General features: G+C 46.8%; 1 protein-coding gene across 3 annotated transcripts; it reads left to right on the top strand.

The window, feature by feature from the left end:
• Positions 1-1,332: 1,332 nt before the first annotated feature.
• On the top strand, positions 1,333-12,407 carry tmem102 (transmembrane protein 102). 3 transcript variants are annotated; one of them, XM_025010537.2, is made up of 6 exons: positions 1,333-1,577; positions 2,700-2,911; positions 7,921-8,262; positions 8,673-8,866; positions 8,942-9,154; positions 9,239-12,407. In XM_025010537.2, exons 2-6 carry the CDS (start codon positions 2,710-2,712, stop codon positions 9,836-9,838), a joined length of 1,551 nt encoding a protein of 516 aa, XP_024866305.1. In that variant the 5' UTR covers positions 1,333-1,577; positions 2,700-2,709; the 3' UTR covers positions 9,839-12,407. The 3 variants fall into 3 exon arrangements, with proteins under 3 accessions (XP_024866305.1, XP_017291541.1, XP_024866306.1); XM_017436052.3 differs by having other exon boundaries at positions 1,334-1,541; XM_025010538.2 differs by lacking the exon at positions 1,333-1,577 and adding an exon at positions 1,665-1,903.
• The last annotated feature ends 11,394 nt before the right edge of the window (positions 12,408-23,801 follow it).

Raw genomic sequence — 23,801 nt, 5'->3', positions numbered from 1 at the left:
AGCAGTAAGGTAGCAAAGCTGCGCTCTTCTTCGTAGACATTGAGTTTGGATGCAGCTGCACACAGTTGCAGCGCCTCCTACAGGAAACTGGTGGAGCTACGCAGAGAACCACGCCGTTCAAAAGCCTTGTTTGGATTCATGTTTTTATAAAACACTGAGGTCCGGACCTCGGGGTCCTCAGTGGGAGCTACGGTCCTGTTAGCCAGCAGGGCGGCGGTTTCTGTTGTTTAAATGACAGGAATTTCCATCCCTGACTGTTCTGCTAATTGTAGCTTTTAGGCACTGTTATGCTCATTTTAGCTTTTGCTACTGTTTTGCCGGTTTTAAGTTTTTGCTACAGTTTTGCTGATTGCAGCTTTAGCTACTGTGCTGCTCATTTTAGCTTTTAACTTCTGTTCTGCTAGTTTTAACTTTTAGTTACTATTCTACTACTTTTAGCTGTTAGCTACAGTTTTGCTGGTTTTAGCTTATAACTACTGTTCTGCTAACTGTAGCTTTTAGCTACTGCTCTACTTCTTTTAGCTGTGGGCAACAGTTTTGCTGTTTTTTGGCTACTTTTCTGCTAATTGTAGCTTTAGCTACTGTGCTGCTCATTTTAGGTTTTAGCTTCTGTTCTGCTAATTTTACCTTTTAGCTACCGTTCTACTTATTTCAGTTGTTAGCTATAGTTTTTGTTTGTTTCAGTTGTTGGCTACTGTTCTGCTAATTGTAGCTTTTAGGCACTGTTATGCTCATTTTAGCTTTTGCTACTGTTTTGCCGGTTTTAAGTTTTTGCTACAGTTTTGCTGATTGCAGTTTTAGCTACTGTGCTGCTCTTTTTAGCTTTTAGCTTCTGTTCTGCTAGTTTTAGCTTCAGTTTAGCTTGTTTTAGTTTTCATATTGTTGTCTTTGCTTTTCTAGCTACTGTTCAGGTTTCGTCCTGATCGTTTCAGCTTCAACAAATTTCAGCAGCCATTTAGCTCTAAAATCACCAAAACTGCTATTTTTTAGCTTGTAACTGTAATCCTCAGGGTGTAACTTTGAATAATAAGTCTTGGATTACTAAATCACTGTCCTCATCTGCCCTCAGCTAATTATTCAAAGCTCCTGCTAATGGCTGCCACTAATTCCTTGATTAATTCTGGGTTTTATCATAATAGGATCCAGTTTTCGAAGCAGGTGTAGCAGAAATCGGGACATAAATTAGCAGGAATTATAAACAAAATGGATCTGACGATGAAGGTTCAGATTTCTCCATGTGGAGGGACAGGAATATTCGCTCTGCGGAGACATTTTGAATCCCGGCCCCTAACCCGGGTTTCCTGTTTATGGTGGCGGGGGGGGCGTAGTTTGCGCCACCCATGCTCGCTAATCCCTGGGATCCCGGGGCGTAGGACCGAGATTTCTGGGGGGGGGGAGAAGGAGGAAAAGGAAGGCGGTGGCGGAGCCCGGGACTTGTTGGAAATGACAGCCGAGGGAGGCGGACTGGAGCACCGGGAGCAGAGACACGGAGAAGGCAGAAGATAGCGAAGACAGTTCCCCGTGTTTCGCCGTTTCAAAGGGTGTGTTTGTCCCGCAGCTTTAGCCTCACAGCTAATGTGAGCAAACGAAGCCCGAGCTGCCCTGTGTGTGTGTGTGTGTGTGTGTGTGTGTGTCCATGATTGTGGACGTGTGTGTCTGTGTGTGTGAGTTTGTTTGCGCCTGCACTCGATTTAAATACCCCCAAATGATACGTTAGCTGGAGTGCTAATTTGTTAAAGCTAGTAGGCTAATAAAAGGAATTAGCTGGGGTGAGGCACCTGAGCGATGTGAGAGAAATTATTATCATGGAGTAGCGAGACTGTAGCCAGCAGGAAGGCTATATGTTGGCAACAGCCTGAGTTAATTTCTTGCATTTTAACCGGAGTCAACACTTTGACAACAGGTAGGCTAATTTGTCCGGCTATTAGCTTAGCAGCCTGGAACGGCTGAGCTAATTGACCCAGTTTGTTGGGGCAGAGAGAGGCCATGTTTTTTTTCCCCACTCGGCTAAACTTTCTTTGTACAACTTTTTTTTAAGCTTGTTATTTCTACACCACGCCGTTCAGGCAGCCGTTGCCCTGTTTAAAACACAATTTTTATTTTATTTTAGTTTAGGGTTTTCTGTCGGTACATTTGATCCGCTAGCTCCATGGACTCGACCGTTTCCTCGCGTGCGCGTCTCCATGGTAACCGGCACAACAGTAAGCTAGCGAAGCTAATTAAGCTAGCTGCGTAGCTTTTATGTTTACATTTTTTGCTGTAAATGGAAAGTTTTAATTTAAAAAACTATAACACTCACACGTTTATCTTTAAAGTTACACAGTTATTAAAAGTAAAGTGTCAGTTTTTTCCTGCTGTTGGAATTATTAATAGTTTTCTGGGATCATGTGCTTTTATTTTGCTAACCCCCTCTTAAAGTCTCATGATACTCAAGAGACTTAAAAAGCAGGGGAAGCGTTTAGAAGAAGTCAAAACAAAAGTATTTACTATAGCAGACCATGAAACAAATCTAATATGTGTCATTTGTTTAGGTTTTTATAGGGATGAACACAAATACAGCTGTAAAACATGTTCCAGGTTTCATCACAGGCTGATAAAACCACAGAATATTACTGTTTAGATGTTTATCTTTGTCTCTGGCAGTCAGATCGAAGCTCAGGTTTTAACCTAATATGGTTTCTGCCCCCTCTCTTCTTCAGTGTCGTGGAAATGGAGTCCCTAATGAGTGCGGTGACGCCGCGGTCCCCGGCCCCCGCCAAGAAGCTCTCGGAGGTGGACTTCCGCTCGGGGGCCACCTTGGAGCAGCTGTCGGCTCAGGTGTCAGAGCTGGTCCTGCTGGAGCAGGGCGAGTTCGGAGACCAGACCGCCTTGGAGGTCCACACTGCCAAGGACTTCATCTTCAACATGCTGGGTAAAATCCTTTTCTTTGTTTTTCTAACATAAACTAAAGACTCTGATGTTTAAATTACCGGTGATATTAGAGTTTCTGCACAGATCAATGAGCGCTGATAAGTGATAAAAACAAAAATGTTGTGTTTGCAGTCTTATTTCCTCACTTCTCTCGGATTAGGCTTCTCTGAGATTACTTGTCATTCAAATCAAAAGCTTGTTTTGTTGTTGGTTTCATTCCTTTCAACCAAAACAACGCCGTCGTATTTCGTTATTAAAAAAGGATCTGTGTGTGTTTGGGGCGTACCCTTTGGAGGCTGGCTGGGTTTTATTCCTTAAAGTCGTTCCTGCATCCTGCCAAATGGCATCTATTTAGAAGTTAAAATAAATAAAACAAAACTTGTCTTAAATGTGGCTAAACAAAGGCTGACCTCTGTACTGCCTGTTTAAAAACACTTTGAGCAGATTTTGTTGGACGTGCTCTGTCCTAGTGGGCATATCGTGTTTGTTTTTAGGGTCATTTATGAATTATTTTAAGAATCTAACACCTGATTTGAGTAGAACTGGGGGTTATTCAGCCCTGAAGGTCCAGGTCTATCAACGCCAAGGATAAATAATTGTTTAAAAAAGGTGTGTCAAAGCAGGGAAACAGCTCAAACATGCGGGATAGTGTTCCTCCAGAACCAGGATTGGGAATCACTGGCCTGGAATACAGTTTTGCAACTCATGTGCACAAAAATTATTAAATGAATTTAGATTTTCAGGATCAGAACGTCACAATCTGTGCTTCTCTGGTTGCAGACAGCGAGTCTGTAACGGAGAATTTGCCTGTTTTCAGTTTTTCTAATTTTTTAGTCTCTGACTAGTTTCCAGCAGAAACAGCCAAGTGAAAAGTGGCTTTCTGTGGTTTCTGCATGGTGGAAGGGCGGCGTGTCCTGTTGGGGACCTTGTTTTTGAGGGTATTGTTGCTGCAGTGTTTCAGGTGCGCTGAGCGTCTTCTAGTAACGCCAGGACCCAAGAACTCCCAGCGAAACACCGCGCTGTGAAAAAGGTTTCAGTGCGGGGCGATGGTTGTTTGTGTTACAGCAGTTAAAACTGCTTTTAAACAACCATCAGTGCGCTTGGCGTGGATCTGACATAAACGATCGCTGACAGAAGAGAACGTGTCTTTTTGTTTTCTCCTTCCTGAGCCGAGCAGCGAGTCACGTTTTCCAGGAACGCCCTGCTTTTCCACACGTGAAGTGTTGTCAGCTGCACTCTGATCGGTCCACAGTCTCCTCCGCCGGTGACCCAGAGTTGGACTCCTGCTCCTTTTCTTTACCTGATATAATTACCTCTCACACCGACACAGGAAACGTATCTTCCGCTCTGCACAAAAGGAATATTTCAGGCTTTTTACAAGCAGGCGGCAAAGTGGCTCAAAGCTACGGTGCGAGGAAATATTTTAACGTGCTTTCCTTCCTGAGACTTTAAGGAAACTCGATGAAACACGTTTCTCTTTGGCAGACTGGTTTTCTCACTCAGCTGACAGCGAATGTGACAAAAATAAGCGAAGTGTTAAAACACAGAAGATGCTTTAAAATGGTCGGATTTACGGCGTGCTCACTTTGTTGTGAGTCAAATCAGCGAGTTCGGTTTGTTATTGTCTGAAACAATGAGTGGAACGTGCCTGTTTGGCCAGTAGGTGGCACTGTCTCCCCTTCCCAGCTGTCTCCGTTTGTCCATCTTTCTTGTCCTGATGACCCGGTTGGTCCCCCGCGCTCGGTTTTCTGAGCGGGTCGACGCTGGCGTTGAGCTCAGGCCCGTTCCTCGGGGTCGTCGGACCGCCCTGCCGGGTTTCAGGGCGTTTTCCTTTCCCACATCCAGGGAGACGTCGCTGATTTTATTTCTCCACCTTATTGTCGCCGCTTGTTCTGGAAACATTGTCACGATTGGGCTGCATGTTTCTTTACCTCCTCGGTCACTCAGTGTCGAGGAAAAGCAGAAAGAAAAAACTTCTAAACTCAAACACATCCGGTGATTTTATTTACTTTTCCTCAGGATTTCAGAACAAACTCGTTTCCTCGGTTGTTTGAGTAAACAACGTGCGTCTCCTCCGGGCGGTCACGGCGGCGGGGGAATCTTTAAAGACAGATGTTTGACCCTAAACGAGTTCTGCTGGTTCTAGCTTTTAGCTACTGTACTGTTGGTTTTAGCTTTAGCTACTGTATTGTTGGTTTTAGCTTTAGCTACTGTATTGCTGCATCTAGCTTTTAGCTACTGTTTGAGTGGTTTTAGCTTTAGCTACTGTATTGCTGCATCTAGCTTTTAGCTACTGTTCTGCTTGTTCTAGCTTTTAGCTGCTGTTCTGCTGGGTGTAGCAGCTAGTGTTCAGCTCGTTGTATCTCGGACAGTTTGGGTCGTGTCTCCTCGGTGTGTTTCGGCTGTTCTTCGGCTCCGTGTCCACAGAGGGACGTATCTGACGGACTGGGACTCCGCTCCAAACATCCAGGAACTCCTGAGTTCAGATCAGTTCCTGGAACCTTTTGGCACCGAAGCCCCGTTCAGATGTGGGTCAGTTAGTTTGGAATCGGCTTCTAACGGGATTAAAATCCTAATTTTATAAATTACCGAGTGCTGAGACGTCCCGACGAACCGAGTCCTGAACCACCGTCTGATGGAAACCTGACGTTCCTGACAGGATTAGGGTTAATCCGTGGCTGTGAAACCAGCCGGGACCGTCTCCATTCCAGCTCCACTTTCACTCCCTGCATGTGTGTGTGTGTGTAAGTGTGTGTGTGTGTCACGGCAGCAGCTTTGCACCCCCAGCCGTCTCCTGCTGGCTCGGTCCGACGCCCTCGTTTCTGCTCCCCTTCGGCTGATAACCTCCGAGCCCGACAGGCTCCCCCCCGCCGTCCGCGCTTCACCTCTGACCCCGATTGGGCGGGGGGGCTGCAGTCAGGCCGCTCGACCGTGGGATCGGGCTCCTTTTAAACCGAATTTTTAGTTGAGTCCAGGGCTGCGGGTCCCCGAGCCCACACAGCTTACAGAGCGGTAAGCAGCTGTGAACGGATTTGGAGGCTGGAGTTTCTCAGCTCGGAGCTGGAGAGTCGGGAAAGATTTTTGCTCTCCGGAGATCTGCGGCTCAAAAATACGACGAGGGAAAGACAGCAGGACGGTCTGACTGCACACATCTGGAAGCACCGGGTTGTTTTAAGGAACGACGCCACGTTCCCTGAGCTCAGGCTTTACCAGAACGAGCTGAAAGGAACGCCTGACATCGGTTCTGATCCGGATCAGTGCTTCCCAAACGTTTTCATCTTATGAGACACCAAACGTCGGTGTCGGGTCAGTTCAACGAGGACATGGACACTAACCCCTCTGTCTTAGGCCAACTATATGCTGTTAGCGGCCATTTTTAAATAGACTTTATTCTGGAAATCTTTTCAAGACCCCACCTTGATGTTCCTAGTCCCGACCCAACTTTGGGAACCAATAATCTAGATTAAAATCTGAATTAAACTATTGTTTTAATCTGTTCTCCGAGTTCTTCTGGTTTTATTTCTTAAATAAATGAATAAATAAATATATAATTTATTGATCCCCAAGGGGAAATTGCTTGCTATTAGCCAGCATTTTGCTATTTTTGGTTTTTATCTACTGTTTTGCTGCTTTTAGGTTTTAGCTCACATTGTGATATTTACAGCTTTTAGCTACTGTATTGCTGATTTTAGATTTTAGCTACTTTTAGGTAGCATTTCCTAACTTAGCATTTTGTTACTTTAAGCTTTTAGTTAGCCTTCTGATAGTTTTGGCTTATAGCTAGTTTTGCTACTTTTAGCCTTTTAGCTTCTGTTTTATTTTTAGCTAGACATTTGCTCCTTTTAGCTTCTAGCTAACTTTTTGATACTTTTAGCTAATATTCTGCTATTTTTAGCTTTAAGGTAGCCTTTTGATATTTTTGGGTTTTATCTAATGTTTTGTTCTTTTTAGCTTCTAGCTCCTGTTTTGCTGCTTTTAGCTAGCCTTTTGCTTCATTTAGGTTTTAGCTCACATTGTGTTATTTACAGCTTTTAGCTACTGTATTGCTACTTTTAGCTTCTAGCTAACCTTTTGATACTTTTGGCTAGCATTTCCTAACTTAGCTTTTTGTTACTTTAAGCTTTTAGTTAGCCTTCTGATAGTTTTGGCTTATAGCTAATGTTTTGCTACTTTTAGCCTTTCAGCTTCTGTTTTATTTTTAGCTAGGCATTTGCTCCATTTAGCTTCTAGCTAACTTTTTGATACTTTTAGCTAGCATTCTGCTATTTTTAGCTTTTAGCCAGTGTTTTTCTACTTTTGACTTTTAGCTATCCTTTTGCTTTATTTAGATTTTCACTAACATTGCGCTACTTACAGCTTTTAGCTACTGTATTGCTACTTTTAGCTTCTAGCTAACCTTTTGATACTTTTAGCTAGCATTTCCTAACTTAGCTTTTTGTTACTTTAAGCTTTTAGTTAGCCTTCTGATAGTTTTGACTTATAGCTAAAGTTTTGCTACTTTCAGCCTTTTAGCTTCCATTTTATTTTTAGCTAGCATTCTGCTATTTCTAGCTTTAAGGTAGCCTCTTGATATTTTGTGTTTTTCTAACATCGTGCTACTTGCAGTTTTTGCTCGTGTTTTGCATCTTTTAGCTGTAACGCTGAACCAGCCGAAAGGTCGTTACAGCTAAAAGATGCAAAACATGAGCTAAAAGCTGCAAGTAGCACGATGTTAGCTAAAACCTAAATGAAGCAAAAGGCTAGCTAAAAGTCAAAAGTAGAAAAACACAAAATACCAAGAGGCTACCTTAAAGCTAAAAATAGCAGAATGCTAGCTAAAAATAAAATGGAAGCTAAAAGGCTAAAAGTAGCAAAACTTTAGCTATAAGTCAAAACTATCAGAAGGCTAACTAAAAGCTTAAAGTAACAAAAAGCTACGTTGGGAAATGCTACCTAAAAGTAGCTAGAAGCTAAAAGTAGCAATACAGTAGCTAAAAGCTGTAAGCGTTTCGTCTCTCGCTGCTTCCTCAGGTTTAGTCCAGAAGGTGGACCAGCGGCTCCCGGTCGCCAACGAGTACCTGCTGCTGTCCGGCGGCGCCCGGGAGGGCGTCCTGGACCTGAACCCCGAGGACCTGGGCGAGTACGCCAAGGGGGCCGACTTCGACCTGGACTTCACGCTGCTGGTGCCGGCCCTGAAGCTCCACGACCGCAACCAGCCCGTCACCCTGGACATGAGGCACTCGCCGCCGTGCCACTCGTGGCTCAGCCTCCGCCTCTGCGACTCCAACGTCCTGTCCCGCTGGAGCATCTGCTGCCAGGAGGAGAGCGGGCTTCCTGCCGAGGAGGAGGAGGAGGAGGAGGAGGAGGAGATGGGTGAGTGGGGAGGAAGAGTTAAAGCAGATGAAAGCGAGAACGAGCTTCAGACGGGAAGGGAAGGAAACAAAAATGGCGGCGTTGCCATGGTTTTCCTCAGATAATTTGATGCCGGCAGAGAGGAAAACGAGGAAAAACCTGCCTGAGAAATCGGCTCCCAGTAGTTCCCGGGTCGAACCAAAGCCGCCGGGCGCCGTCGGTAAGGCGGCGGTTTGCAGATTACTCTTCAGAAGGCCGTATCGACGTTTATCGATACGAATCTCTTTAGTTTTCATCAGTTTGGGAAAAGAGGCGTCGCCCTCAGCGTGTCGTTCAGCTGTAGCTGTCGGGGCGATTTGTTGTCGTGCTGAGAGGAAACGGGTCTTTGTTCCGGATGAAGGCGTCCGCTTCATCCGTGTTTCCGTTTTAAGGTAAAGGCTCCCTTCCCTCCCTGGGTTCTCCTCAGTCTCTGGACGGCTGCTACTTCTCCCCCGCCCTGGTGACGGACTGGTTCTGGGGGGTCATCAGCGAGGCGGTGGAGGAGCTGAGGCGCAGCCCGCAGCGAGGCATCCCGACGCCGGAGCGGCTGGAGAGGAACGGCCCGCTGACCACCATCGTCCTGCAGGTACGCTGCTGACACGGTGTCCCGCTGCGGGGGGGGCACGGCGGGGCTTTGTTATGAAGGGCTGCTGTGTTCCAGGCCGGGTCCAGCCGGGTTCTGTACGACCTCCTGCCCGTGGTGTCGTTCCGGGGCTGGCCCGCCGTGGCCCAGGGCTGGCTGACCGCCAACCACTTCTGGGACGGCAAAATCACGGAGGAGGAAGCCATCTCCGGGTTCTACCTGCTGCCCTGCTGCTCGCCGCTGGGGGGTCGGCCCGACAGGGAGTGGAGGCTGGCGTTCTCCCGCAGCGAGGTGAGGCCTCCTTCTTCTTCTTCTTCTTCTTCTTCTCTGTTCTCCAGCTCCGCCTCTAACTCGGCTCGCTGTCGCCCGGAGCAGGTCCAGCTGAAGAAGTGCATCCCGTTCCCGATGGCTCAGGCGTTCCAGGCGGCGAAGGCAGTCCTGTCCCGGATCCTGGCCCGCCCCCGTACGGGCCTCAGCCTCTACCACCTGCGGACCCTCCTGTTCTGGGCTTGCGACCGGCTCCCCCTGGCCTACCTGTCCTGCCCCGACCCAGACGCGCCGGGCCGCCTCCTCCTGGGCCTGCTGGACGACCTGGCGCACTGCATCCTGGGTAAAAACTGCCCCAACTACTTCCTGCCCCAGTGCAACATGCTGGAGCACCTGAGCGACAGCCAGGCTCTGCTGGTGGCCAGGAAGCTGGCGCACGTGCGCTCGGACCCCAGCGAGCACCTGCGGGCGGCCGCCGACCAGGCGCGGCAGGCGGGCCAGCTGAAGAAGGAGCTGACGGCGAGCAGCAACGGCCACAGCTCGCCGGGGCACCAGCCCGCCAATGGCATCATCTCCCCCTCCGAGGACAGGCTGGCTCAGCGGCTGCAGCAGCTCGTCACGGAGAACCCCGGCAAGTCCATATCGGTCTTCCTCAACCCGGACGACGTCAGCAGGCCGCACTTCCGCATCGACGACAAGTTCTACTGACGGCGGCGGCGGAAAAAAACCCTCCCGAGTGATTGTTGCTGCTCAACCGAGTCTTAAAACCAAAACAAACAAACAAACGTTTCCTTCTGAGACTGGGCGTCCACGTGGACGATGATGTCACCAAGCCGTTGCCGCGGAGACGGCCCTCTCCCGCCTTCAGGAGACGACATGGCTGCTGCGACGCTGCAGGTCGGCTCGGATCGGACGGGAAACCGCGTGCTGGGGGTGTCACGCAGACTCTCTCTCACACACACACACACACACACACACTCACTCACACACACACTTTAGTTTGCTGATGAAACTGATTGTAACGATGTGAAATGACTACTTTAATTTATTCTCACGCTTCACGGCGCCTTTTTTTAATATTATTATTATTTTTAACTTTCTCAGGTTTTTTGACACATTTGATTCCAGTTCGAAGCCTCTAAACTCGTTTCATATCGCTCACATTTCCCAGCATGCCCCCCCCCCTCCAGTCCAGACCCCTGATCGGAACATCAACGTTCGTTTCCCTGGTTTTGGAAAAGTCTCGGTGACGTGGATTCTGCTCCGGAGCAGATAAATGGAAGCCTTTCATGTCGAACCGGAGGAAGCGTTCGGAGCTGATTAGCTCTTTGATTTTTATCCGCCTGGTGAGCGCGCCGGAGTCGGGAGGCGGTGGCACGAATAGAAACACACGTTTAATATTTCAAATCCGTCGGTTCGTCTCTCATCCCTCAGCTGAGGAAGAGGAGATGAAACAAACCAAATATTTGTTTTTATTTTAATTTAGTAGCCTTTGAGACGTTTCAAATTGAGCTGAAATGTAAAATAAATCGCTTTAAACTGCGTCTGTAGGAAACGTTTAAATTAGTTTATTTTCTACCTGAGAGACACTTTACTGACACTTTCAGTAATTTAGGAAATAAAATAAAAAAAAACTTAGAATCAGGAGTGAGGAGAACATCAGGACGAAGTAAAGGTCGTCTCTGTTCTCGTTTCGTTAGCGGAGACGGGAGACGTGTCCTCTGCCTGGTCGGTCCGTGTCGTCCTGGAAACGCCGATTCGTCTCCTCGGTTTCGCTCGTTTCAGCCGGAGGAACGGAGGGCGGGCAAGATGGCCGACCCGGTTTTCCTCCGCCCCCTCTCTCCCAGCTCTGCGTTTCCTGCGTTCGCCGCTGTTCGGGTCGACAGACTTCCGGGGGCTCGTGTCGCCGCCGCCGCCGCGTCCTTAAATCCCGAGCTGGAAGCTCTACTCCTGGCCGCGCACATTATCGTCATCCCCGCCTCGTCGACACTTTAAACGTCAAACTGCGTCAAAACGGCGCAGATGTCTTAAAGGCTTCTTTCCTCAGCTGCTAATCCCGTTAGCCAGGGATCCATTGTCCACGGCCGGTGGGTCCGGGGGTCCGGGGGTCACGGGTTCTGTCAGGAAAGACCAAAGTTTCCACCGTTTTCTAATCCTTTCAAAATAAACTTTGATTTTGATGAAAGACGCCGGCGGCGCTCAGAGATGTTTCTCTTTGGGAGGGGGGGGTCGGCAGTTGGTGTTTTTTGGCACGGCACCTTCAGATATTTGTTTTATTTTTAAATAATTATTAAGAATCAAGACGGCTGCGATCCGCCGCTTGGAGCGAAACGTTTCTAAAAAATCATCGTCTGATCATCATTTCTTTATAAACTCCCCCAATCTTTATAATCAGCCCCACATCTTCACATCTGGTGTCACTGAAAAGCTCCAAATGTCCTCTGGAGACAACAAGAGGACTTAACTCAGCAGTCCTTAGTGGGTGGGAGACATTCAGGTCCCCGGATGTCCTCCACCGAGGACAGATTTGAGCTCATCGGGACGTTTTGGATGCAGCTCCGGCGCCGTGGAAACGACAAAAAGCTGAACTGAGGAGGGGATGGGACGGGACAGGACGGGGAGGACACCCGGAGCCCTGTGGAGACGTTCCGGAGACGAAGGCTGCGATGATGACGACTTGTCCTGGAAGTCCGGAGCTCCAGGTGTGTTTACTGCTGAACGAGGACAGTTTATCGTGTGTGTGTGTGTGTGTGTGTTGGAGGTAAACCAAAGTGTTTTCTTAAGATTTCAAACGATGGTTCAGACCCCCCCCCCCCAACCCCCCCCGCGGTGCGTTCACTGGACTCTGGTCTCTGTAAAAAGCTGGATTTCAGCCCCGACTTTTACTGTTTTTTTATGATCGAGTCCCGATCGTGTCAGCCTCCAGACATGAGCGCGGTCCAGCATCGGGGCCACGTGAAGCCACCGCCGCCGTGCGGACCACTCTGTTGTGGAATATCAGACGAAACAAGATGAATGTATCCATCGTTCCTCCGATCGACTCGAGGAGACGACGAACCTGAGAATCTACCGATCAGACGTCATCTTTAAAGTGCTTCAACCTCAGATTTATGAGTTCTTCCTCTGTTTTTATTATTATTATTATTTTTAAGTGCAACTAATTTTCTCCTGTTGGTTTTTATTTATCACGGTTTGTTTTCTCTGGGGGGGGGGAAGGCTCTGTTGGTTGTTCTGAGCTTTTTAGCATGAAATAAATCATTAAGGTTTTAAAATCTCATCGCTTTGCTTTGTGTTTATTTGAAAACATAAATATAACATAAATCCTCGGCGCCTCTGGATGCATTTCCTGTTTGGACGGGCTTCGGCCAACAGAGGGCGCCAGAGGACAGGGTTTGAACTGGAAGTCCTTCACTTCCTCCGGACTTTCAGGATCCGTTCAGGACGGAGTTTCAGATGAGAAATCACAAAAAAAACCCACCTGAGATGATCAGGATTTCACAGATTTAATCAAATATTGTTTTTGTTTCAGAAGTTTGAGTTAAAAACAACAAATAAACTCCCAAAAGCGGACATATTAGTGTTTTCAGTGACCGATTCAGGTGCCGATTTTTCTTTGGTTTATGTTTGAAAATGGCTGTAATTTGGTTGATTTTTATTCACGCTGCTTGTCTTTTACGGTTGCAGGCAGTTGCCCGTTTGTGTCTGTTAGCAAAATATCTCATCGGCCACCAGACGGATTTTATCGAAACTCTCGTTACGAAGTCACTGGATGTCCGTACGCCTGCAGCCGATTCAACTTTTCGACTCGGTCCGGTCGTAGGCGGCCGCCGCAGCGAATCCTTGTGACTACAGCTCGGCCCGTTTTATGGAGACGGCGCCGAAATTCGGCGCTGTAGTAGCCGAGGGTCGCTCGAAGCACGCGACCCAAGCGCCCCGACCTCAGGCGTTTATGTCCTCCGGCGTCGGAGCGTTTCAGGGGATGACTTTGAGTTTACACGGAGCTGTTAGTAGTCACGCAGCAGCAATTAGCTGTAACACTTCCTGTAAAAAGCTTTATAAAACGGCGTTTAATTGAACTGACATATGATTTAAATTGAAGGACATCTGCTGTAAAACGTGACAAATTAACCCAAGTTTGACGAAGGAAAATAATCTTCAGTTTTTAATCTCCAATAATCCTGATTTATGGAGGACTTCTTTAATCGGCTGTAGCTGGTTTGTGTTTTTAGGAAGCCGCCGGATCGTGTGCTTACAGATGTGACCGGCGGTTCCCAGCCCCGGGGACGATTTCAGACGCTGAAAGGACTCCTGTGTGGCTCCAGGAGTGAAGATGAAGCCGTTTATTCTATTAGGGGGGGTTTGTTTACAGACACTGAGTAATGGTCGAAGGGGATATGTGGTAATAATTGGTTAGATTCATGAAATCCCTTCTTTTTTTTTTCCTCTCGTTATTGTTTTCTATCTCACGCCGGCTTCCTCTCCCCGTGTTGGATGCTTTTCCTGTTTCAGTGCACATTAATCTTCATTACTGCACGAGGAGTGGGCGACGAGGACAACCAGGAGAGATGTCTGGGCTCAGTTTTCTTGTGCCGAGCACACGCTGTGGGTGTTTCCCAACCTTTCGCCCTCCGAGCTGCTGCTCCGTTCCTGCAGCCCGGAAACCAAAGTTTTATTTTATTTAAAGTCGGTTATAGAAGATTTAAGTCAGAACTTTCTGAAGGACCTCAGTTTGGAGAAGCAGGATCGACGAGCTAACAGCTAGTCTGAGCTAGCAGCTAGTCTACGTAAACAGCTGTACAAACTAACTGCTCAAAGCTAATAACTATGAGCTAATAGCTACAAAGGTTAATAGCTAGTCCAGGCTAACAGCTACATGAGCTAACAAGTAGTACAAGTTAACAGCTACCTGAGGTAATGCTAGTCCAAGCTAACAACTCTGAGCTAATAGCTACACAAGTTCACAGCTAGCCCAAACTAACATCTATTTCAGCTAGCAGCTAGTCCACACTCAAAGCTAGTCTGTGCTCACAGCTATCTGAGCTATCAGCGACAAAAGCTAGTAGCCACCCAAGCTAACAGCTACTCCAGGCCAGTAGCTAGTATAGCTAACAGCTAGTCTGTGCTCACGGCTATCTGAGCTAACAGCTATACAAAATAACAGCTGGTCCAAGCTAAGAAACTACATGAGCTAACAGCTAGTCCAGGCTAACAGCTACATGTGTACAAGTAGTACAAGATAACCGCTACACAAGCAAACAGTTAGTTAAAGCTATCAGCTACATCAGCTAACAGCTAGCCCAGGCTAACAACTACATGAGCTAATAAGTAGTACAAGATAACAGCTACATGAGCTAATGCTAGTCCAAGCTAACAGCTACATGAGCTAATGCTAGTCCAAGCTAAAAGCTACACAAGCATAGTTGGTTAAAGCTAACACAAACCTGAGTTAACAGCTAGTTTGAACCAACAGCTACATGAGCTAACACAGCTACACTAGCAGATGCTAGTCCAAGCTAACAGCTAAATGAGCTAACAGCTATATGAGCTAATATCCAGTCCAAGACAAAAAAAAAAGAAAAACAACTCCAGTCGTAACTTAATTCATGCAAACGTCGTTTTTTTCCCCACTCAGTAGAATTGTGTATTAATGTTTTGTTTTGTTTATTGTTGTTTTTAGATTGAAGTTAATTTTAAACCCTCAGCACAAACCAGCTGTTTCATTTGATCAACCTCAGTTTAAAGTTAGTTTAAAGGACCATCTACAACAGGTAAGATACTATCTGTACACATGTTTTCCCACAGAGATCTGACCTCCATCTTTATCTGAATCTAACGAAGGAAACTGTGATAACTACACTGCTCAACAATAAGATATTATTATTAAATCTAAGTAGCTTCATTATGAGGCTTATAAAAAGGAACTTTTGGGTTTTAAAAAGCTGAAACCAGCCCCCCACCTCCACCTGTGATCAGCTCCTGCTGGTTTGTTTTCCTCCAGAGGCGGCTGCTGCTGATGCAGCTCTCATCAGCTGTCTTCTGCGTCTAAATTCTTATTTATTTATTTTATTCTCTTACCTCCACAAATCAGAAAGAAAACGAGGCAGGAGGAGAGGTCTGAAGGAGGGTGTCTCGTAAAAACGGAAACGATTAAAGCGTTTGGTGTCCAAACCGTCTCTAAACCTTTGACCTTTGACCTTCGCTGCCACCCTTATGTCCCTCCTGAAATGTTCCTCCGTCTTAGAGCAAGCTTGGAGTGAAAACGTGATAAATGGAAGCGGTTTTCCACAAACGATGGTCGGAAACGAGTCGAATGTTCCTTAAATAAAGAAACAAAAGGCACGAAAAACTAAAATTATCTGATAAATATTCAGTTTTCTTCAGACACTTTTTGTCTGTTTGACGGTTTATTTCTGAAAACGATCAATTCTGTCCCCGACAGAGTTTTTCTTTTTCTGCTTTCTCCTTGACAGTTTGATTTATTCTCAGATTAAACAAACTTTTTATTTTATTTTATTTTGCTTCCAGTGACTCAAACTTTCTTGCGTCTCGATGAAACGTTCTCCGGACCTTCTAAACTTCGGCTGCTTTTCTGTCCCTGTTTAGGACGGCGTGTTTGTGGACACCTTTAGGGTCAAATCCGGCAGACGGAGACATTTTTTTATTTTTTTTTTCCCGGTTGTGTCCTCCAGTTTGCAGAAAAAGTTGCAAATCTTTGCTGAAAACCTGCTTCCTTCCAGCTGCGGGTCGAGGCGAACCTGTTGAACAACTTTAATTTGATTTAATTTGATTTCAAATTCTTATTTTTGACTTTTGTGAGTTTCGGCTGCTACCGAGCCGAATGTCAGCCGAACGTCAGCTGAACGTCTGTGAAATTAGCCCTAATGAGACGTTCCCCTGGATGAATAAAGGACGGATCAGTCGGCTGCAGGAGGCGGCTGTCGTCTTCAGACGTGTGCTCCTGTTGTCCATCAACGTCTGCCGGAGACGGGCCGTAGACGGGGGGACGGGGGGACGGGGGGGACGATGACGACTGGAAGGACGGCTGGATCTTAAAGCTGCGATGAGCTCAGAGCAGTTCACGTCTTCCTTAGCGCCGGATGAGTCATCTGGCTCGGCACTGCGCCGCGAACGAAGGAGGGGAGGGACACCTGCAGGAGGAGGAGGAGGAGGAGGAGGCATTAAACTCAAAGGGAAGGAGGAGAAAAAAAAAACAGCTGGGGAAAAGCAGCGAGTGAAATCCAAAACGTAGCCAGAATTTATCTCCTGATTCAGGATTTTTCCGGGCAAAGATTCACCGGAGCAAGAAAACCGGACCGAGCCGGAGATTACAGAACATTCCCAACAAAAAAAAAAAAACATAGTCGTAAACAAATCAATTAAAAATTAAAAGATTTACAGACAGACAGCAGCTTCTCGAGGTTCACGTGTTTCTGCAGAAAACTGAAAAGAAAATATAGATTATATAATTTATTATAGTCACCAAAAATAATGAATATGAGTAAAGAAACTTTAGGTGGAGATTTGGAGGAAAAAAGAAACCTTCAGTCTGATCTGACTGTAGTTCAGATTTATGGGACGATTAATAAATAATAACAAAGATCTTCCTGAAGGAGCCGCTCTGATCCCAGCTGCTGCTTCCGGGTCGATCTTCCTCGGTTCAGACTCTTTGGAAAAACTCCGACAGGAGTCGGGAGTCTCCAATGAGCTTGCTAAACCACGGGGAGCACAAGAAGTGCTCCATGCTGCACAGGAAGTGCTGCAGGCTGAACAGGAAGTGCTCCAGGCTGCACAAGAAGTGCTCCATGCTGCACAGGAAGTGCTGCAGGCTGAACAGGAAGTGTTCCAGGCTGCACAGGAGGTGCTCCAGGCTGAACCATCCGTTTCCGAAGCTGTTCTGTTTGTTGCCTCGCCGTCGGTGCATAAAACGGATCGAACCGATCGGGTCAGAGTCGGAAATACTCGGCCGTGATTGGTCTGTTTCCGAGCTGCGCCTCCTGTTCCTCACTCCGTTCTCTGTTAAAGGAGATGAGGAACGGCCGCTAGACGCCGTTGGTGTCTGCCTCACCTCCATGCACAGAGCGTCCCGCGGGTCCTCGTGCGGGAGAAGGTCACGGGAGGCGGAGTGGGCGGAGCCTTCCTTCAGGTGTGGGCAGTCATTCATGGCAGGCGGCGCTGCTCATCGGCTCACCTCTGCAGAGGTCATCGCTGCAGCCCCTGAAGCCCCCGAGCCTTTGAAGGAGCATCAATCACTGCAGACCGGAGGCTGGAATCTGCTGTAAGGGCGGCTGTGGCCTCCTGGAATCATCACAACGGGCTGAAAGGTAAATTATTCATTAAAACCCGTTAAACTCCTGGTAAAAAGTTTAGAAGTGGCGTGATGGAGGTTTCTTTGCTGTCCTCATCCATCAGATGCAACTTTATTTTACTTTAAAGAAAAAAGAGAAAATATAACGCCATACTGACGTCGTTCAGGTTTCCTTCTGCAACAGGTAAGATATTTATTGCTCATAACCCACAAAACTCCATTTAAAAATCTCCGACGTGTCCCTTTAAATGTCACATTAACGGCGGTTTTCATGTTTCATCATTTCTAATTTAAATCACTTTTTTATTATTTTTATTTGTAGAAACAGTTTTCTTTCCCAAGCTGCTGGTTTCTTACAGGTTCTGTGAATAAAAGCTGCAGAATAAACACTTAAATTAGCATAAGAGTATTTGCTGTTATCTCCAGAAGATGTTTTTTTTTCTGAGCTGAAGTCATCCATGCATGCATAAGGAGGAGCGGCGCTGATACGGCGCCGGAGGCAGAACCGGAACAATCCGGGCTGCAGAACTTATCGGCCGGGTTCGGAGTTCCTGCAGGAAGTTCTTAAACGTTTCCGCAGCCGGCGGGAAAAACGGAGGCTTCGCTTTAAGATCCCTGAGATTCATGACTGGGAGGAAAAAAACATTTTGGAATTATTGGAAAGAGAAACATTCTGGGAAACATCGGAGCGTTTTTAGATTCAAAACGTGAAATAAAAATAAAAATAATGGAGTTAAATGAATTTCATTTAAGAATTAAGGAATCATTAAAGTGACACAAACCTGCTCCGGTTTTACTGAGGAGTCATCTGAACTGTTAAAGATACTTCTCCCCTCAGCTCCTTCTTAAGCTGCTCCTCTCCTCAGCTCCTCCTTTAGCTACACCTCCCCTCTCCTCGGCTCCTTTTATGGCTGCTCCTTTCCTCAGCTCCTTCTTAAGCTGCTCCTCCCCTCCCCTCAGCTCCTTTTTCAGCCGCTTCTCCCCTCTGCTCCTCCTAGAGCTGCTCCTCTCCTCTCCTCAGCTCCTCTTTCAGCTGCTCCTCTCCTCAGCTCCTCCTTCAGCTGCTCCTCTCCTCCCCTCAGCTCCTCCTTTAGCTACTCCTCCCCTCTCTTCAGCTCCTTTTACGGCTGCTCCTTTCCTCTGCTCCTCCTTCAGCTGCTCCACTTTCAGCTGCTCCTCCTTCAGCTGCTCCTCTCCTCAGCTCCTCCTTCAGCTCCTCCTTCAGCTACTCCTCCCCTCTCTTCGGCTCCTTTTTTTACGGCTGCTCCTTTCCTCTGCTCCTTCTTCAGCTGCTCCTCTCCTCTCCTCAGCTCCTCCTTCAGTCCAAACGAGTCATTCAGTGGGAGATAATCTGACACGTCAGGACCTCCCTGTTAGCCTTCATCTTTGATGCTCCTCCTCCTCCTCCTCCTCCTCCTCCTGTCCTCCTCCTGTCTTGACTCCTCAGCCTTGAATATTTCGGTGTTTGTTTGTTTCTGTTTCAGCTGCACCGTCTGTCAGCGCGTCGCCTCCTGCAGGTGTGTTTTATTTCTGGAATCGCCGAGTCGGCGCTCAGACTTTTGTTTTCCTTCTTTTCTACATTTTTGTTGTTTTTTTTTTAAATCTAACTTTTTCTGCACACTTTCTGCTGTTTGAACCGATAATAAATAAAAACATTCGGCTCGTTCAGGAGGCAGCTGCTGCTCTTTAGAACGATGCAAAGATTTATTTAAATTTTTTTAAATTATTTTTAAATCTTCAGCGTTGTGTTTTTATTTTATCTTCTTATGATCCTTTTTTTGTTTTATTAATTTTAGCTTTTAGCATTTTGATTCCTCTAGCTAGACGTTTGCATCTTTTAGTTAGCATTATGCTATGTTTAGTTATTAGCTAGCATTGCGTTACCTTTAGCTAGCATTTGGCTACTTGTAGCTGTTATTTTGCAACATTTAGCTTTAAGATTGCCTTTTGCTACTTTTAGACTTTTAACTTCAAGCTAGCATTTTGCTACTTTTAGATAGCTTTTGGCTACTTTTACATTTATAGCTTTTAGCTAGCATTTTGCTACTTTTAGCTAGCTTTTTGCTATTTTTAGCTTTTAGCTAGCATTGTTATTTTTAACTTTTAGCTAGCATTTTGCTGTTTTTAGGCAGCATTTTTCAACTTATAGCTTTAAGCTAGCATTTTGCTACTTTTAGGCAGCATTTTTCAACTTATAGCTTTAAGCTAGCATTTTACTACTTTTAGCTAGCTTTTTGCTATTTTTAGCTTTTAGCTAGCATTGTTATTTTTAGCTTTGAGATAGCATTTTGCTTTGGTTTTGGCTTTCAGCTAGCATTTTGGGTTTTTTTAGCTTTTAGTTAGCATTTTGCTACTTTGCGTAGTTTCTGCTATTATTTTTGCTGTCTGTTTATTCGTTCGTCTGTTAGAAAAATATCTCATGAACCATTGGGTGGATCTGTTACGTGTTTGGGATCACCCTCAGCTACAACCACACCACACTTCAGCTCAGCGTCTGTGAAACTGACTGAGTTGCAGCCATTTTTCTTTTGCTGATGTCAGTTGGCTGCGGCGGCCATGTTGAATTGGGTTGGCTGCGTAAGTGACGATTTCCTGAGAGTTTCATTAAAATCCGTTCACTGGTTTGTGAGATATTTTGTCGCACGCAGAAAACCAAAACATTATCACCCTCCTTTGCCTGTTTTTATATTTTTCTTGCGGCGGGTGACAAGCAAAGCTGACGAGACAAAAGACGACGATGAATCAGTTTGTGTTGGATCCAGTTTCTGGGATATTAGGGAAGTTGGGACTCAACCAAAGTCCAGATCTGACTCATGAATAGAAACACTTTTTTTTTTTTCGGGGGTTTTGCTTTTATTTGTTACCAGATTCTAAAATCCGCTCTAAAGCCGGAGCTCGGCGTCCCGCTCCGTCCCTGGCTTCCGTCCCTCTGTCCCCCCCCTGCGTGGATCGAGACCGACTAATCTCAGCCTGTTTCTGTGTGATATCACACAGCCGCTCGGTGGCCACGGCGGCACCGGCTCATCGGGCAGAGGCTCCGCTTCGGTGGGGGTTCGGATCCAAAAACGCTCGGCTCTGTGGGAACAGGAGCTCGGCTCTCTCGTTGTGCTGCGGCGGGAATCTCCTCGACGAGAGCAAGTTTCAAACAGAAAGCTGCTTCTTGGCTAAAAGCTGTCATCTGTAATTAACCGTCTGCTGCCGGCCACCAGAATTTAAAAAAACAAAACAAAAACGGAAAGAAACGGAGGTGTGCACACCTGGGAAATCTAACAGAGTCGCTGCTGCAGACGACCCGCGGCACACAGATGGACTCGCCGCAACACTTAATTAAAACTGCTCACGGCGGAGCGCCCATCAAGACCTCGGCTCGGTGGTAATTTAATAACCGCAGCAGCTGCAACTAAAGGACCAGCAGTCCTTGAAGGAATGCACGTCGCCCCCCGCCTTAAGGGTGCATTCAACCCCGGAAAGTCCAAAAGCGGACTTTATTGTTGTCGTTTGGTGCCGTTTGCGTTCACGTTGGGCTTTTTTTTGGAAGCGGGCTATAATTGTGACGGTCGTTGCTCCTATTGGACAGAAGTTACAGGGGGGCGGGGCATCATCTCATCGTGGTTCCAGGTCTGTCCGAGCGTCAGCGACACAGAGAGGCTAAGGTTCAGCGTGATGCTGAGCGACGGTGGCCCCCGAGGTCCAAAAAGACGCACGTTCAAAGAGTGGGTCTCGTTTGTTCGGTTGTTCGGTTCCTCGCCAGGATTGGCTCGACCGCGTTTACGGCCTGCCCCAACGGGGGGCGGGGCGGGGACGAACTCTGGTCCGTTTAAAGCCGACCCAACGGGTCAGCTGTGAACACGCCCTAAATCCTCGCGCTCAGAGACTGTCGGCTACCACCACGCCGCGCTGCAGCTAGTTGATTAGCTGCAGTGCTAATCAACTAGCTGCAGCGAATAAGGTTGATTAGCTGTGGGAGCCATCTTGAATTGCAGTGACTCCAACAGTTTGAAGCAGAAATCCTCTCTGCGACCACCACGCCAAGGTTTAGCCTTATACAAAAACTTGAACCCAGTTTTTGTGTTTTCAGAGCTCAGTTGGCTGCAGCGGCCATCTTGATCTCGACCAGATGGACATCCACTCCTGGACTCCATTTGATGCCGAGACTCAAACTGTCGGGTCTTTAGCTGTTAGTCGGTCTTTCCCCTCCTTAGAGCTCCAAAACCGACCACCTTTTCAGGTCATCTTGTCTTAAAGACTGATGGAGTTGGGCTTCATCGTGTCGTGGACGACTCTCAGCTACGACCACATCAAGGTTTAGCTTCACATCCCGATATTTTGCTAACAGACGCAGGCAGTTACAGGCGACGGCTCTTCCCCTTCCTCCGAGCTGTTTCGCTGCTCAAGCATTCAAAGCTGCTTGGTTTTTTTTTTGTTTTTTTGTCTTATTTTCTGTCCCTCGCCAGCGTCTCTCCCCCGTCTCCTCCGTCCTCCTGTTTTGTTTTCGTCCCCTCCTTTCGTTTCCTCTCAAGCCTTGCGCTCTTCATCCGCAGATTTCCGTCTCTGGACATCATGTCAGCGTCGCCGCATGTCTTACTGCTTCTCCTTTTCTTTTTCCGTTTCAACTCTGGTTTGTTTTTATTGTCCTGTCAGGTCCTGTCAGGTCCTGTCAGGTTCTGTCAGGTCCTGTCTCCTCCTCAGAGTCCCCCCCAACATCCCTTCACCCCCCCTGTTTTTAACCTCTGCTTATGAGTTTAGACTTCCTGTCTGTAATTGTGCACACATGAATATTCATGACTGGATCTGCTAAAGAGGTGCATGCAGAGAGACAGTGTTTATGCCTCTGAGTGTGTGTGTGTGTGTGTGTGTGTTTACTTGTATTTGCTACATTGTGGGGACATACACTAACATACACTACCTTGTGAGGACCACCTGCTCCTTGTGGGGACCAAAGCCTGGTCCTCACGAGGAGAAATGATGTTTTTGGGTTAGGGGTTAGGGTTAGGACTAAGGTGTGAATTGAGTTTAGGTTTGGTTTAGGGTTAGGGTGTAGTAATGTATGGAAGTCAATGGGAAGTCCCCGCAAAGGTAGAGAGACAGACATGTGTGTGTGTGTGTGTGTGTGTGTGTGTGTGTGTGTGTGTGTGTTAGACTGACTGCTTCACAGATGGAGCCTCTGCTGCGCAGCCGGACACCGGTGTACGTCCACGACACTCGGTCTGCCTCTCAACTATCAGACAGATTTCTGGACTCAGCTCCTTCGTACGTTCTGAAGCAGCTGCTCCTGAAAGAACCGGCTTGTGCAAAAGTCTTGATCTATCCCACGTATGTTTAAAAAAAAAAACTAAATCAATTAAAAAAGCCCATACCTGCGGTGTACCACAGGGATTACTCCTCGTCTCCTTTCATTCTCAATTCAGGACAGAAAGTTTCTGGGAAAAATAGTCAAACTTTGTAGAAAAAAAAACTATTTATTAATTAATTTACTGTTTATTAAATCATAGAGAAAAAGTAAAAGGTCACCAGGAGTAAACATTTACAAAACGTTCACCTTCGAATCTTTTTTAATCCGACGTTCGCAGAGAAGTCTGTTCAGGAAAAAAAACACTTTTAAAATACAAACTTGGCTTTTTTCTCTCATCTCCACGGCTGAAAGCTGAGAGAGGCGGAGAACACTGAAATTATTTCAGCTGCTTACTTTGTAACCAGTAACATTTGAACCAATAAACCATGTTTTTGTTGTTTTATCGCTGGGAGCTGCAACATATTCGTACCTCGACTTTAAAACATGGCGGAGCAGCCGATGAACCGAATGCATGACCTGTAAGACCAACAATAACAAACCATTTCAGAAAAGAGACCAGGTAAGGACTTGGTTCTTGGAAAAGGAGTCTTAAATTATCTTTAATCCCATTTCTGACAGGTTGACTGAGTATCTCTGAGTAACAGCCTTCATCTTTCAGTAAATAGTCTGTGCCACAGATGCAGGATAAGTCCTGGCTGCGTTTCAGAGGACTGACGACAGACGTTACGTCCCTCCAACTCTTTCGGCGTTCGACTCGAAGCAAACAGAGCTGTGTTTGTCTGCGAATACGGACGCTTTATTTAACCGCGTCGGTGGTTTATTAGCTCTGATTTACCGCCGACCGCTCCTCAGGAGGCAGGCTTGATAAATATCAGGCCCTTGACGGATTAAACACCTCACGGGTTTCACGTTTGCTTTTCTAAGCAGCGGCAATTTTTTTTTTGCAGTTTTATGGAGAAGAAAAAAGATCCCGATGGCGGTTTATTTACTGTGGACGAGCTGAGCAAACCCGTGAAAGCCACGCCGAGGGTCCGGTCTGCAGCCGGGGGGCCGCGGACGGCGGGGGGGTTCTC

This window comes from Kryptolebias marmoratus, linkage group LG7 (genome assembly GCF_001649575.2).
Source record: "Kryptolebias marmoratus isolate JLee-2015 linkage group LG7, ASM164957v2, whole genome shotgun sequence".
Lineage (NCBI taxonomy): Eukaryota > Metazoa > Chordata > Actinopteri > Cyprinodontiformes > Rivulidae > Kryptolebias > Kryptolebias marmoratus.
The sequence above is the reverse complement of the archived record's forward strand: the minus strand, read 5'-3'. Positions and strand labels throughout refer to the sequence as shown.